General features: G+C 33.8%; 1 protein-coding gene across 3 annotated transcripts in view; it reads right to left on the reverse strand.

Moving 5' to 3' along the window:
• Positions 1-17,639, reverse strand: part of LOC136031975 (protein quick-to-court-like) — a 45,504-nt gene that overhangs the window by 11,491 nt on the left and 16,374 nt on the right. For 2 of the 3 annotated variants that reach the window (XM_065712006.1, XM_065712007.1), the window contains exons 4-6: positions 13,463-13,618; positions 10,297-10,934; positions 6,268-6,646 (exon numbers count right to left, since the gene is read on the reverse strand). In XM_065712006.1, coding sequence (XP_065568078.1) covers positions 6,268-6,646; positions 10,297-10,934; positions 13,463-13,618 — 1,173 coding nt within the window. Of the gene's footprint in view, positions 1-2,331; positions 2,424-6,267; positions 6,647-10,296; positions 10,935-13,462; positions 13,619-17,639 lie in introns of all 3 variants that reach the window. The other variant, XM_065712008.1, reaches the window with a different exon arrangement.

Genomic DNA, 17,639 nt, shown 5'->3' on the forward strand with positions numbered 1-17,639 from the left:
TCACTGGTCTAGTTCTGTTTTAGTGGTTCAAATTTCTCATATTCCTGTGTCGTTTAATATCGCGTTTGAAATTCTGAAATTAATTGAATTTAAATGTCTTTTATACAAGCTCGTTTATTTTTCTGCAGGTGACATATAGGACTTCTATGTGAATATTCTTTCATTTTGGGTTCATTGAACGGTGGTCGGATTTTACCCACCGTGGAGAATACACCCTGAAAATTACCTCCGAGGAAAATACTCCTCCACAGAAAATACTCACCCGAAAAATATCCACCCCGTGAAATATACCCCCCACACCCCCCCCCCCCCCACTAAAAATATCCTCCCCCGTGGAAAAAAAGGTATTTCAACTTTGAGAATTTTATTTGAGTTTTGTTTTTTTATTTTCCGAAGGGGGAAGGAATTTTGGTGCTTGTGTATTATGCACCACCACTCATTCAAATTTACACTATGTAAAACTCAAGAACAAGGCGGTTTCTCCGTTGGTTTCTGTCAGCTTAGCGTGAGACAAGACAAAGACAAGTGACAGAATAGATAGGAAACATATAATTTGGGCTATATATTTGCACATGAGGGGGGGGGGGTAAAGTATTTGGACAGTTTGAAGTAAAAAAAAATAATTGTAATTTCATAATATTCAGAATAGTTGTACCTAAGACATTTTGCATGCAGACCCACTATACTTTACCCCCCCCCCCCTTAATGCGCAAATATATAGCCCAAATTTGTTTCTAAAGCAACAAAGAAAATAACGAAGAAAGCAGTTGGTTCTCGAGCTTTACACACCGTAAACTTGAGTAAGTGGTGTATAATCAAACAGCTCGTGGTAACGAACTATAGTAAGGAGCGAACCGGCTCAATAGTAACCAAAACTCTAAAAAATTGAATTTTGATATCAATAGCTACATCAAAAGAATTGCATTTTAATGCTGATTTTAAATATATAAGTTTCATCAAGTTCAGTCTTACCAATCAAAAGTTACGAGCCTGAGAAAATTTGCGTTTTTTAAGAAAATAGGGGGAAACACCCCCTAAAAGTCATAGAATCTTAACGAAAATCATACCATCAGATTCAGCGTATCAGAGAACCCTACTGTAGAATTTTCAAGCTCCTATCTACAAAAATGTGGAATTTTGTATTTTTTGCTAGAAGGCAGATCACCGATTAAATAAAAAAAACAAGTTTTTTTAACTGAAAGTAAGGAGCGACATTAAAACTTAAAACGAACAGAAATTACTTCGTATATGGAAGAGGCTGCTTCCTCATCAACGCCACGCTCTTTACGCTAAAGTTTTTTACTGTTTTAAGAAGAAGAATTGAGAGAAAGATTTCTCGGCATTATTTAAAAACGATCAGAAATTAAATTTTAAAAAAGAAGTTTTTTGAACTGACAGTAAGGAGCAACATCAAGACTTAAAACGAACAGAAATTATTATATATATGAAAGGAGTTGTCCCTTCCACAATTCTTTGCTCTTTACGATAAAGTTTTGACTTTTTGTCTTAATTCTTTAAAAACGATTCCTGAAACACAATGACTGTTTAATTAGTAGCTTTGTTTTAAAATTCTATGAAAAAACTTTATCGTAAAGAGCGAAGTCTTGAGGAGGAGGCAACTATTTAATAAAAGTTTATTTAATTGCTTATGGATAGTATTTGTTAGTGGGAAACATACGGAACAATTTTTTTAAAGCTCTATAAAGCATGTATCTTTTGATTGGTAGCATAAAACTTAATGAACTTTATGTATCTGGAATCAATATAAAAATTCAATGCTTTGGTGTATCTGCTGTTACCAAAATTCCTTTTAAGCATTTTGATTATTATTAAGCTGAGACGCGCCTTACTTACAGTTATCACGAACTATTTGATAGATTTTTGTATATAAATGACGGACTTTGGCCAAAAGTCATATAATACTTCACTGGAAGTCTTTATGATCAAAAAGATATCTGTTTAATCGGTAAGAAGTATCAGTAAAAATAACTTTCCCTTTTTAAATTTAATTTTTTGTGTTTTTAATACCATTTCCAGGGCTACTTAAAATATGAGGAGGACACCTGACCCTCAAAACCAACTCTTTACCTTAAAACGAATTATGCAATATTTATGTATTGAATCTCCCATTAAAACTTACTCTAAAAAAAAAGAACTAGAATATGTACGAAACATTCTTGATGAAGTGTAAGCGAAGCAATTACCTTCTTTCAATAAAAATTGCAAAATGAAGATGCCAAACTTGGTAGCATGCAAAAAAAACTAAAACAAAAAAAAGAGTTAAAAATAAAAAATAAAAGTAAGCGAAAGAAATAATCGACTTCTTATTACCAGTTCACGTTTTTTAGCCTTGAAAGTTTCCACAGGGTAATTGCTTCGCTCCCAGACAGAAGATTCCGAATAGGATTTCGTGGATTACTTGTCTGAAAATCACATTCAAAATAAATTTACTTGAGGTACCCTCTTGTCAAAAAAATACGAAGCAATAATCCCTTAGTGATTTCGAAGTCATGTAGTCCCTATTCTAAAAAAAAAAACACAAAATAATATTAGAATAAAATTTCATTGGATTCATTTACCACTTGGGGTCATGATGGCTACAAAAACTATTCAAAGAGCGTTCATGTTACCGTGGTAACAGAAAGAAAGAAAGAATTTAGAAAAAGTTTGGTCCGTATATACATGGGCATAGACATTCTACGTGAAAATTTTTCCATAGTAATGCAGAAGTATTTATCAATATTCAGAAAAATAATGGAAAAATTGAGCACCAGACGAAAAGCAGAGCATATAAAAGGTATAAAATGTCAACCTAATCCACCATGATTATTAGGATAATTATTTATATGATTGAAGTTGAACATTCTCAACACCTTAAATACAGACGCTCTGAGATTTTCTAAATAACTACAAGTAATAATGATATTTATGGTACAGACCTTTAATTTACAAAGCATCTGTGAAGATCAATAAACCGTTGATAGAGACGCCTGCAGGGTATCGTAATTTTTTTTTTTTGGGGGGGGGCAACTAAAAAAAGAAATCCAAGAGACAAATTATATGAAAGAAACAATATTCCTTGGAGGAGTGGCACTAAACAACTTCAAGCTAGTCCCTCCTCCTTCTGCGTAAGTGCCAAATCCTGTAACTTGGAACTGTCGTATATTGAAAAAAAAATATATAGATGCATATTACGAAGATTTTTTGGTTAGACTGGATATTAAAAGGCAGATTTCCGTTATTGAAAATTGTCATGGAGATGTTTTCTTAAATTCTAAAGAAAAGTTGAATCGGTGCTGCGGGGATATTACTCCCTTCTTATATCAGAAAAATTGGGACAAAAGGTCAAACTTTTGGGTGAAGAGCGAGGTATTTAGGAGGAAAAAGACCCCTTCTATACGGAATAATTTCTGCTCGTTTTAAGTTTTAATGTTGCTCCTTACTTTTGATTCGAAAAAACTTGTTTTGTTTTAATCTAATTTCTGATTGTTTTCCAAATAAAATTTCTTTCAGACTGAATATCAGAAACCCTATACCTAAACGATGGGTATGTTTAATAGCTTACATATTTTTTTCCAGAAAGTCTCCTTAGCATACTTTCATTTGAAATAGACTTTAATCTCAGATCGTTTTCTAAATCATGTCGATACCATCATCCATGGAAAATCCCCCCAGAAATCTCCCTGTTGATTTCCAATCAAATGAGGCCCCTCTCAATTTATAGGATCGCTGGATCGATACGATCACTTTTAAGGAAAAAACTAAACAAATAAACAGCATTAACACGTTCCGCGATCTTTCTTCTGGCAAAAAAATGCAAAAATTCCAAAAATTATTTTTTTTCTTTTGAGGTAATTTTTTAATTAATTCATGCTAATAAAAAGTCTGTCATATTTAAGACCCCCGCCCTCTCAAAAAGGGTGATTATTAGGTTTTTTTCTTTTCCTCCCTATTTTGTTGTGACTTCTATCACAACATGCATTGTATGTGCTACTACAAATTTGGTTTGCATTTGTATACATGTCTTTTGCCATTTAAACTGTAGCAATACCCTGCTTCTATCTCCAAAATTGCAAAGATAGCTATGCAACCTTCTGTAACTATTTTATTCAATATATAGTTTCTTATCAAAATTTCTATGTCCTTCTTCCGAATAATAATTGTATCCTAAAAAGAAATCTGGCACAGCTTTCACATCTCCATAAAGCGCGTGATAGTTAAAAAAAAATCATGCCAACAGGACTGACATAGATAAACGCACTTCTCCCCCCTCAATAATTTATGCACATTATTTGACATTTTTATCTTGCTTTTGAGTCTATTTTTGAAAAGGACTGAAAAAATCGGGTGAGGGGATTTTTTGAGGGAGAGAATATAGCATGCGATTTCAGATAAAAATATCAAAGAAAAGTAAAATATAATTATTTTTGCCTCAAAAAGTGCAATTTCCTTAGCTTTCCTCCAGCTTCTGAGGGCAAATTACCATTGATTTTTGAACAAAGCCAAAACAAAAAATGTGAAAGTCTTAGAAGAAAGTTAAAAGTCATAGGTATAATCATCATTTAAAAATGAGTCGAAAGAAAAAAAACAGCCTTTTTGAGACCGAGAGGGTGTCTTTTTAATTATGTGACTCTTTTTACTAGTATGAAATAAATTAAATTACCCCAAGAGAAAAAAAGAAAATAAGAATATCACACAACCTGACAAAAATGGGATGAGAAATTTTTTTAATTGAGGGAGGGGGGAGGATATAGCAAATGATTTCATGTAAAAAAAGAAACATTAAAAGATAAGCTTTGTTGTCTCAAAAAGTGCAATTTTCTAAGCTGTTGTTCAGTGCGTGCGGCTAATTATAATTGATTTTTGAAAATAGTTAAACAAAAATAAAATAAAAAATAAGAGTCTTGGGTATAATTATTATTTAAAATAATGCTAAAAATGAGAATAAGAAAATCAATAAACGGGAGTTATTACCCATTCTTGGGGAAGAGGTGAAACATCATTAATTTTAAAAGATAAAAGAACTGTAAAAATGATGTCACAGAGGGTGGAGCCTCCACATGAGGTTTTTTATGCGATAAAATGATAGAAATAATACGTTCTTGAATTAAGGGGGATTATCGGAACATAAAAATAATATCTTATATCACAAAACAAACTCTTAGGAGGGGGAGACGACAGGTGTTTTAGTGCACTTGCCAGCTGTTTTATCGTACCTAGGTGGACGTACAGGTGGGTTTAAAAATCGCCAGGTAGGAAATGTCGTAATAGAGTTCTACAGTCGATGTGGTGGGAGGTGACTTCTACATAAAATCGTTGTGGTCGGAAGTGATTGAGTTTGTAGCATTTTGTTGTCGGAAGAATTGAAAATATAGTATCTAATGTTGCTCTGCCCTAAGTTACTATTCCCTTGTCTGGTCGCTTAATATTGGCTCTGCTACATCCAAAACCAGCAGAAATATATAGTAAAACAAAGAAAATATTGAAGAAAAAATACAAAGAAAAACATTGTAAAAGAAATGGTTGAAATTTAAAAGGAAAATGTAGGAAATACATCTTTTGATTTGTACACAGAGTATGGTACAATTAAATTGTCTTAGAATGAATATTAATATTGAACTGTTGAAAAAAGGACGAAAAAAATAATTAGGTTGAAGTTCCCGTTCAAGCAAGGCAAAACCTCCTAAACAATTGCTCTTGTTCTATTTTCTGGCATGAAAGGACCAAAAATATCAGTTCAAACAATTCACAATTCACGACTGTTTTCTATTTTTAGCTTTTGTAGATCTCCGCCCTTTGTCAGAAAAGCAGAGGGATATTGGGCTACAAGGTTCTTTAATCGACATTAGTTATTAATATCCTGGGACAATATGCTAATTTGTTACAATTCCAAAGTGAAGTATGATTCATGATAATAAAGGAAGTGTGACTATCCATGGTAATTAAAAAAACTGAAGAAACACACGAATGTGGATACAAGACGAGGGTAAAAATAGGGAAAGTAAAATCCAGCATACAATAATACAAATGTTCTTCCATTGTTAAATCTTTTAAGATTTTTCTTGGCGAACTCACCTAGTTGTGTCTTTAGTCTGCATTTTTGAATTAGAACAAAAATGAAAATTAATAGCTTTTTATAGCTACTTGGAAGATTTATTCCCAAAAAGAATTAGCCCATATGGCCGAGTTAGTATCAACTTGTAGTATTACTTATAGTATACTTGCTTTAAACCTTAATGATCATGAAGTAGCATAATCTAAACTTACCACTTTGAAGCTCAAATCACCCTCAAATTGACTCGCAGGAGGTTTCGATAAGGGATTTGAATAGTCACTATTGTTTTTACTAAGTTCTTTTTTCAGTGCATCAACTTCATTTTTGAGTACTTGAATGTTGTTACTTTTTTCAGCTGTCTCTACCCGTAACGTAGCTATCTCTCTCTCATATGCTTCCAATATGGAATCTTTTTCCTCTTGCTGACCTGAATTAGTATATGTACACTCTTGAAGTAGATCAAGTTTCTTTGTTAGGCCATCAATTTGTTTTTCTTTAGAAGAAAGTTCAAACTTCATTCGATCTATTTCAGATTCAGCTGAATGGAGGCGTTGGCGTGTTGATTCAACTTCAGGCAAGACAAGACAATACCTGAGTAAAAAAATGTTACATATAAGCTTCTACGAGGTGAATTGCTTGAAAAATTCAACAAAACAGTCCTTAGCACTTAGCAACCAATAGTAACTTCATAGACATAAGTGACATCGTATTTGAAAAAAAAATGATATTTGGTGAAAAAGGAAAAAAATAAACATCAAATGATCTTAATGAGAATCTGACCATCAAATTCAATATATCAGAGAACTTTACTGAAGAGGTTTCAAGGTCCTATATATAAAATGTAGAATTTTGTATTTTCAGCCACAAGCGAAATCACCGATGTGTATTGATTTTTTTTGTTTTTTTCTTTGTTTTTACCAAAGGGGGTTGTATCAAACCAGTGATCCTAGAAGATCGGAAGAGGGCTCATTTGGTCGGAAATGAAAATATCTAGTGCACTTTTTAAGTGACCAAAAATATTGTAGGGCAGCTAGCCCCCCTCTCCTACACCCCTTTTCTTCCCAAAGTCATCCGATGAAAATTTTGAGAGAGCTATTTGTTCAGCATAATCTTAAGATCTAATAACTATGTCTTTTAAGATGACTTGAACCCCCAGAGTATGACCAAAAATATTGTAGGGCAGCTAGCCCCCCTCTCCTACACTCATAGTAGCACTAATATCAGTGGCAGCAATAGTCAGAATTACCAGTCCCAAGTTGTAGCAGTAGTCGCAAGTAGTAGTAGTAGTCACGAGTAGTATTAGTAGAAGTAGTAGTAGATCGAAACAGCCATAGCAGTCTCAAGCAGTAGCAGTAGCCGCAAGTAGCATTAAAAAGTCGCAAAAAACAGCAGCAGTCGCAAGCAGTAGAAGTACTCGCAAACAGCAGTATTGTCGCAAGTACCAGTAGTAGTAGTAGTAACACAACTATTAACACAAGTAGTAACACAAACAGTAGTATTGTCGCAAGTAACAGTAGTAGTAGTAGTAACACTATCCTGTAATACTATATACATAGTGTATTTTGGTTAGGTCAGCATTCTTCTCAGCATACTCTGAAAGTTTCAAATTAACATTCTCTGCCGATATTGCTGATACGCCCTTTCGACAACCTGCATGCACGTAGTGTATTTGTTTTTAGTTCAACATCCCTCTCAAAATTCCCTAAAAATTTACTATTACACCCTTAGCTCTTTGAGAGACCCAACATCTAAACAGTAGACAAGGTCTAACTTACAATCCTCGCCCCAGGGGCTATGGGGAGCATGTTCTCCCCAGAGATAGAGCTGTTTGATCTTCCGACCATTTTGAACAAAATGGCTATCTAAAAAATTTGGGTTGGATGTGTTTGGGGGGAAGGTGGCTAAAAAAGGCACGAGATCGGGGCCAGTCGCCATCTGATCACCTTTGCCTATTAAATGAGCAACTAGAACTTCCAACTTTCAATCAAATTAGCCCCCTCTGGAGCTTCTAAAATCAGCCTTCCTATATAAAGTAGCTCTAGGAAAACAAAAAAACAATAAATTGATGGCTTATGACTCATACTACAAGCAACACTAGAGCGTTGACTAAAATAAAAATATTAAACTAAAATATTAAGAATACAATTCTCATGAAATCGCGAAACGACGAGAATCACAGAATAAAACAATCTCTTTGTTTATCAGCTTTCAGCAGCGTATTAGCTTTCTAAGATTCATAACTTATAACAACTATAATACTAATCAACATAACTTATAATAGCATAACGTAACTATATAACAACTAAGCAACATAACTTATCAGCACTAACCAACAAAATACATTTTGAGTGTTTTTACTTTTTTGATTTTAATAAATAAAAATTATTAAAACTTTAAGGAATAAATATCAATATATGTATATTAAACTGACAACCCACTGTCATTTTTTTTTTTTTTTTTAGTAAGGTGCAAATTATGTTCTGGTCATGAGAAGACGTGCGGGCTGTCAGAACTATTCAAGTTAATTTTCGTTCATTTTGAGTTTGAATCGGTTGTTTATAGCAATTTATTTATTGATGGTAATTTGTGGTATTTTTACGCTTGGAAGATTATTTGACTTTATTTCTGCTCACTTTTCACTTTTACCTTTCTTTAAGAAGCTTGTTTTGAGAATTTTTTTTATTAATTTAATTTAGAAACAGAGCAAACTACTGATTAACAAGATGAAGAAAACTTATCTGATATTTAAATGTCCTTAAGCTTCATAACGATACTTTCAAATCATCAGAGATCAATGATGCTAATGGGGAGGACACGCACCCTTGGGTATTTCGCAACCCCCTCTAGATTTTGAGGAATAACTGTTTTTGGTATTTTCATTGAAAAATGCCCTTTTTTAGATTTTTTGTTGTTGAAAAATTGATATAAACAACAAAATGGCCTTACTAGATTTTGAAAAAAAATAAAAATAGTTCGCGCCTTTTCCAATATTTCACGAATTGACGCCACTGCCAGAGACATTTCTGAATAGAACGGGAGATGATAATTAGTTTTGCTCTTAGCAAACTTTCATTCTTTCATTCTTTTCATTCTTTCATTCTTGATTCTTTTATTCTTTCATTCCTTCAACTTTCATTCTTAGCAAAAATAACTGATAACTATTTACTGAAACGGGTCCATGAATCTTTACTGATGATATTGCTGCAACCAATACTGTCCTACTTTGATTTCATTTTCATTGAAGCCTGCAATTCCTGAATATTTCAAAATAACAGTTTTACTGCCCATGTAGATACAGATTTGAGAACAAATTAGTGAAAATTATTTCGCCAGTGTATTTGTAATTGAAATACCAGCCAATAAAAGGTATTTTCCACAGGTGATCAGTCTATAAAGTTGGGAATCTGATTGAAAAATCTTTACTTTAATTACAATATTATTGCCAGAATTGTCAGTCTTACTACCAAGGAAGTTTACCAAATTGTACAGTCAGACTACAAGCAAATGCTCATATTTCTTATAAGAAATTAAACTTTAAAAGACCCGATCCTACAAGTAACATTTGTAGTTATCCTGGGTAATTATATTGCCACCATGTAAACTATACGGAATTCCTCCTAAAAAATTTTAACGATAAAATGTTAGCCATATTAGAAGTTTTAAACTTAGATTAATATTAGGTTTTTAAACTAGTAGTCGGAAAGAGTTGTTCACTGGTTATAAAGACTGTTCTCGGAAACGTGAAGAAAAACTGATTTGAGATTAAAGGGTAAAAAAGGCATAGAAAAGGGTAATAAATGGTAAGGTAATAATAAAGGGTAAGGCATAAAAAGGGTAAAATAGGCATAATTAAAGGCATAAAATAATATTGCTCTGCAGTAGGGCTAGGAGTAAAATCTGAATCTCGACTTCTCCCAGCCCTACTTCAGCTAGTTTTATAATTCAAGCCCCTCATAGGTGAAATCTATCAAGTAAACAAACCTAGAAACTGAAATTGTAGCACAAAATAAAGAGGGAAGTGTGTATTCTTTTTAATTTCAGCGTGATATTCAATTTAAGTTTCGAGTTAAATATATAAAGCAAATTGAAAAAAAAGTTAATTCACGGTTTAGGAGTTCCAACTTGCAAGACAAAGGCCGGACCACTTTCCCAAAAGGCCACTGCTCTTCTTAAAATAAAACTTCAAAATTTATTTTACGGTAGCTCGTGCGTAACATTAAAATAGAAACATAAATAATTACCTTGAATTCGCTTCAGTCAACTGGTGCAAAACATTTTCAAGTCTTTCATTATATTTTTCTTTTATTTTTTGTATTTCAGCAACATGATTCCGCTTCATATTTTCTATTTTGTTTTCAGTGGCTTTTAATAATTTCACTGTTTCATCTTTCAAATTTCGATTGTTTTCTGGCACTTCCTCTTCAACAACACTACCTGAGTTTCTCCAGTCACTACTACAGTCTCCAAAGGAATAATCATTTAAAGCCCTTTGAGGCCAATCAAGATTTAAAGATTCTTCCCTGATTCCTCCAAGGTGATGAATCAGTAAGGATTCTTTCGAGTGATAAACCGGTGAGGTTATATCATCATAATGTCCTGAGTCCGTGAGCGAGGGTGGCTGATGATCATCAAATCGGCCTGGTAAAGAAAGAGGATGGGAACAATTCCCCATATTAGGGTGACGTGAGTCAAAAGAATTGAGGGATTTTGATGTGACAGCTTCTAGATTTCTGACAATCTCAGGTGAACTATCGCTTCGAACAAGAGTGTCTGGTGGACTTGGAATGCGTGAAAGTCGTACTTCAACTAATTCTTTCGTCAGTCGTTGGATTTCAGAGTCTTTTTGGCGGATTTCAACCATAGCTTCTTGTAGAGCGATCTAAAGATGTGAACATGAATGAGTGTCAAGTTTGGGGGAGGTGTGTAGGCAAGCACGCATAAATTTTTGAATATTGAGACTAAAAACATATTAGCATGGGAGTAAAATTATAAATTAAAAGTGTCCTCAGGTATAAATTAAACTGTCGGTTAAAATAAACAATTACTAAAATTAAAAATGTTCGAAAACCTTTTTTTTCTCTTGATAGCTTTCTTCTTCTGACATTCTCCATATTTATTTTTTTAAATACTGCTAGCTGCTCTTAAATGTTCTTGAGTTTTCCCATTAATTCAAATAAGCTAAAGGGGATTCTTGAATTACCTTATGCCCAAAATTTTCCATCAAGGTACCGTAATCAATCATACATGGAGATATATTTTACATGCACTAAATGCTAGAATCTACCCAAGGAAAAGTGTACCTCCACAGAGGAGGGGTAAACAGGCATTGAAAAATAAACTTTATTAAATATATGACATTTCAACGGGATGCACACACAAGCCCCCCCCCCGCGCGTAAGTCGTTACGCGCCATATTAGTTACGCGCCGTTGTAGTTGTGTCCCTATGTCCCACCTGTGAATATAGATAGATATATATATATATATATATATATATATATATATATATATATATATATATATATATATATATATATATGTTTTTAACTACGTAAAACTTACGAATATACAACATTCTTTGCTGTCCCATTGTCTGTGCATATAAATAGATTGTCAGGTTTACCGACTCTTGAACATGCAACATATAATGGTCCATGGGAAAACAATCCGTATTCAGATCTATACCTCATGATTCTAATGATTGCCCTTGAGCTTTGTTGATGGTGATTGCTAATCGACGATTCCCTGTGTCGCCGTCGTCATTTATATATCCCCCTGTGCCCCCCGGCGTCCCCGTTGTAGTTGTGTCCCTGTGTCCCGGTCGTCATTTATATTCCCTGTGTCCCGGTCGTCATTTGTGTCCCGGTGTCCCAGTCTGTGATTTCTCTTTGAAGGTCCCGGGCGTCATTTATATTCCTTGTGTCCCGGTCGTCATTTGTGTCCCGGTGTCCTGGTCTGTATATACATTCGTTTTTGAATTGGTCTTTTTTTTAGGTTTTAGTTTTTTACCTTTTTTTAGTTTTTTTAGTTATACCTCATGATTCTAATGATTGCCCTTGAGCTTTGTTGATGGTGATTGCTAATCGAACATTCTCTGTGTCCCCGTCGTCATTTATATATCCCCCTGTGCCCCCCGGCGTCCCCGTTGTAGTTGTGTCCCTGTGTCCCGATCGTCATTTATACTCCGTATGTCCCGGTCGTCATTTGTATCCCGGTGTCCCGGTCTGTATATACATTCGTTTTTGAAACGGTATACGATGAAATAAATTTTTGTATTTTTCCCCTTTTTTTCTTTTTATTTTTTTTTGGTTTTTACTTTTTTTTAGTTTTCTTTAGTTTTTTTTCTTTTTTCTTTTTAGTTTTTTTTTTATTTTTTTTAATTTTGTTTTTCTCCTTTATTTTTCATTTTTTTCCTTTTTTTTTCTTTTTTAGTTTTTTTTAGTTTTTTAGCTTTTTTAGTTTTTTTTATTAGTTTTTAGTTTTTTTTTCTTTTTAGTTTTTTTGTAGTTTTTACCTTTTTTTTTTAGTTTTTTTAGTTTTTTTTTACTTATGTCCTGGTCGTCATTTATACTCCCTGTGTCCCGGTCGTCATTTGTGTCCCGGTGCTTTGTTGATGGTGATTGCTAATCGAACATTCCTTGTGTCCCGGTCGCTTTCTCTTTGAGTGTCCCGGTCGTCATTTATATTCCCTATGTGCCGGTCGTCATTTGTGTCCCGATGTCTCGGTCTGTAATTTCGTCAGTCGAAAACATGACGTCAGTCGACACACAAACATGACGTCACTCGACAGACACACACACAAAGACAACTTATTTTTATATATATATAGATAATATTACTTTTTATGCTACTTTTTTATAAATTGGATAGTTTTTTTTACAGTTTATTTCATTTAATTTACTTAAAGGGAAAGCCAAGTTCAAGAGTTTTAGGATAAATATGCTAAAAGTAAAAATGTACTAAAATATAGTAAGAATATACTAAAATTGATAATTCCATGGTCAAATTACCTTTCTTTTAACAGACTTTTGTTTTCTTTCTGCAGTGAGAAACTGTATAATTTGAGAACTTTCGTGTTTTGTTTTTTTTTAGAAAATATCCCCGACTATAGCTTCACTCACTACAGTCCGATGGATAATATTTCCTTCATTAATTTATACTTCTAAATGTAAATAAATGAGAATTCATAAGTAAATATATATCTGTTTTATATGCCGAATATGCTCTATACCAATATAATATATTCTCTTAAATAGCAAATATTATTTTGAAAAGAACATAATTTTCTATTTTTGATCTTTATTGTTTGTAGTTTTTTAGAGAAGGGTAGCTAGGAAGAAGGAAAAAGAAAGAAAAGAGGGAACAAAAAGGAAGTCCTTAGCTGTACATAAAGCATTGGTTCTACAAACCCTTAATCTTCTAATCGTCCTATTGGCTCTTTGCGTGGGCGTAAGATATTCTTCAACTTTTTCATGATGATCCTGACAGTGAACAGTATATTTTAAACGATTGCTTGATTTTCTGGATATTGTGCTGCTGCATACACTTCTCGAGTCATCATAATCCTGAATAGATTAAGATTCAAAACTCACTAATTTTGCGGAATGGAGAATACTAACTTAAGTGAAAATCAAACACGGTGTGAAGTTAATTGTGTTTTGATTTTAAATCCTATATTGCCGTATTATTCACAAATTTGTAACTAGCAAGCTCAGAAGTCCTTAATAGTGACTTTGTTGGAGATCAAACAACAGTTGTGAAATAATTATTTACCTTGCTTTGATTCCGATCTTCTGTATTGCAATTGCAATATTACTCTCCGATTTGCAATCAATAGCCTCAGAAATTCTCAAATACCTACTATGTTGAAGGAATATACATGTGGAGAGGGAGCATCGCTCGGAAAGCCTAATTTGGACTATCTAATCATAAATGTTGAGAATCCTTCTATAGCTTTGACTTGAACAATGTATATCGTGTCTATCCTTCTACAAAAATTTTCTAAAAAACCAGGGGCGTAGCTACAGTATTTTTATTGGGGGATGAAGGGGTCCACATCCGGTGAGTCAAGTGGCACGGGATATCTTTTGGAGGAAAGGGGTGACGGAACATTTGTGAAAAAGACAAGCCTAAATGTGTTTTCAAGATGTGTGAAAACTTGTTTGGGGAAATTATTTTATAATGAAAACTGGCCACCCAATGAAAAAAAAGTGAAGGTGGCTAGTACCTGCCCTAAGTATTCAATAGTATATTTTTCTTCAAATGGCAGTGAAAACAGTAACTATTTGACAAATAAGCTACTTGGTTAAATTTCAAACATTACGCAACACATTATAAACCATAAACACACATTAAACAAACATAAAATTAAGTACTGGTGCTTGGCTTTTACTAAAATTGTCAGCAATGAGCTACTGCAGACGACAACAGTATACCGTAAACAAGCTTTCGTGTGGGTGAAGGTGAATGTCATATACACTCGGCTAACAAGCTTTCGTGTGGGTGACGGCATACGCTCGGCAACATTCGCCACTAATGTTCCAGTACCTATCCCCCACGACTTGCCCCAGCCCCTACGCCTAGCACAGGATGCTCAATCTCATAGTTGAACCAAGCTCTATTCTAACAGCCGCTGGTATCGCACTATTCAGTTGCATGTAATTTTGAATGAATTTTTACTCTAAGATTTAATTGGTTGGGCTAAACTTTTAATGTACGCGATTCAATGAAATGTCATGTATAATTTTTTATTAAATTGATTTGGTGGTGGGTTCGCCGGTTTTTATTAACAAATAATATTGATATCAGCAGGCCACATAAAGCCAAAACTAAAATAATAAAACTAAAAACTAAAATCTAAAAAACTAAAAAAAAACTAAAATCTCTCTCTCTCTCTCTCTCTCTCTCTCTCTCTCTCTCTCTCTCTCTCTCTCTCTCTCTCTCTCTTCTCTCTCTCTGTGTCTCTCTAATTCGGAAGTATTCAAAAAACAAAGTTGCAATTATTTACTTAACCGTTGGGCATTGTTTTACAAAGAATACCCAGATGATCTTAACAAATTTTGACATCATTGCGGCAGAAAACTTAAACTGATTAAAAATTGACAGGGATGCCAATTAGAAGAGAGAATGACTCCTAGAGTTTGAAAATTACCTTCCTCTTTGCACATTTGTTTAAAAGAAACGAAATATATAAAAATCATACACAAGTTTTTCTTGCGTAAATCAGGGCATGGGGGTATACATTACCGAAAGAGGTTGCAATGAGTATCGTTTTTACGTCTAAAATCCCATTCACAAGCAAAGTTAGGTTTCCTAGTGCTGCATGATATAACTGATAACAATAGAAAAATAGAATTAGTTGGTACCGCTTATGCGTGCACACAAAATTTCCAAATTGTGAGAAAAATAAACATATTTTGTTTCAATTCACTTTATTTTATTCTCAGCAGACATTTCGTACAGCATGCTGATGCAGAGATAAATGTCCCCAAATAGTGCTGACGCTCTGTGAAATTCAACTAATACCAGTAATAATTCCCATTACACTTATGTCAATTCTTTTTATGGTGCCGGTTAAAAGAAATATTTAGAAAAGCAAAACATCAAAAAGTGAGCATGGTATTAGCCAATACATAGAGGGAGTTACAATACAAATAAGAACATAGAGAGGGTTACAATACAAATAGAGGGAGTTCTACATTTATGGATTAGTATTTGAATCCGAAACGCAAGGAATAGGACGTTATGAGCGCTTACTAGGCATTTTAATTACAAATAAGAGAATTTGGAGCTATATTGAGTTTCAATTGAATACTAGAAATGAAAATTAAAACAATTAAATGATTCCTGGAGCGGATACCCCAACCCAATTTCATGACCATACTACAACTGATTTGACCTATCTAGCTTTAGTACTGATATTATTATAAAAAAAAAACACTAAGCCTTATTTTCTTTTTCATTGATTTCTTTTTTATTCAGGGAATTAGAGTCGCTATATATCTACTTTCTAATCTAATCTCGAACTGATAAGATTTTTGTAAGCAAAAGTACCTTAAGTATCAGGGAAACCAATTTGAACTGTGCAATTTTAGGGAAATAGAAAGCATGGAAAATTTTTTCAAGTTTGTCATTAACTGGGCTCATCTCTTTACTTGATGATAAGGTTGCAAAGGCAATAAATTTGGAAAACATTAATGAGGAACAAATTATGAAGTATAATGAACCCCTGTTTTTCCGCATTTTCTTTATATTAAAAACGAGCATGGATTAATAAAAAAAATATCTGCTCGAAGTAAAGAGCAAAGTTGACACTTAAAACGAGCAACAGTTTTGAAACTGCTTAATAAATTATAGTTTTTCCAAATTATTGGGGGAGGAATACCCCCCCCCCTATAAAGCATGTGTTTTAAATAGGATGTTAGCATAATTTTACGTCCTTGTCCTCTCCCATCCAGCAAGAGTCCAAATTTGTTGGTACATCCAACTTGCTATTTTGGAATTATGAATACCTACTTAATGTGTTTTGATTTTAAAATTCTGATTTCAATATTAGTTTCAGATTTATAATTAAACAGATTTATACATCAGATCAAAAGTCCTCAAACACCAAACTTGGTGAAAATGAAACATATATACGTGAGTCTTCGAGACTTTTGATGTAAAAACGCATTTGTACAGAAAACATGACCCCCTGAAGGCATATTTTCCAGACTTTGAAATAGTTTTGATTCAAATATCCGTCTTCAAATTCCAATCCGATTCCCTGTAGGCGTACAGGGCAACACTACTGGTTGTTACCCTGCGATGGCTTTTGTCATTTAAAAACCCCACAAAGACTTTTAATTAGCAATCAAAAGAGTCACCTCCAGCTTTCTACAATTATTCGTTCTATTTGACGAGGCCAGAAAAAAAAAACCCATGAGAGACACATAGTTCTTTTGAAAGTTATCGAGTTGAGAATGATACAAACTTAGCATATCTTCTTCCTTAATTTCTGACTTGTCTTTCCCTCTCCTTTTTAAAAATTTCGGATACTCTGAGACGGGTATAGCTCTTTACTATGTTATCCCTAACACCAGAATCCAAGCATGCATTGTTCCCTGTCATCCGACCAATTGTCAAGAAACTTCAAGAAGTTGTTGAATACACTCTTGTGAAGATCTTTGGTATAGATTTTTTTCCGCCTCCCCCAAGGCTCTTTTAATACTTTTCGCGCTGACTAAATTAAAGACCCCTCAACGCAAATAGTTGCAGTCCCTTCCCGTTATATTATTCACATTTTATGGATGTTCACAATTAAAGTATAATTAATTATGAATTGTTCTATCTAACGTACTTCAGAACTTATCTGAATTTCATATTCAACAGTTTTATTGATTTGGTATTCTATTTATTATTTTTCAAATTTATAAGCACTGTCGTTACTTTATATTTGAGAAAAATTTTACAGGGGGGAGGGGAATTAATGGGGGGGTTTCGGAGAGGGATTTTCTGTTGGGGAGTGGGAAGTGTCAGGGGGAATTGACAATGGGAAGAATTTTCAAGGATACATTTTCACGGGGGGAATCTTCCGTGGAGGAGGAG

Source organism: Artemia franciscana, chromosome 10 (genome assembly GCF_032884065.1).
Source record: "Artemia franciscana chromosome 10, ASM3288406v1, whole genome shotgun sequence".
Lineage (NCBI taxonomy): Eukaryota > Metazoa > Arthropoda > Branchiopoda > Anostraca > Artemiidae > Artemia > Artemia franciscana.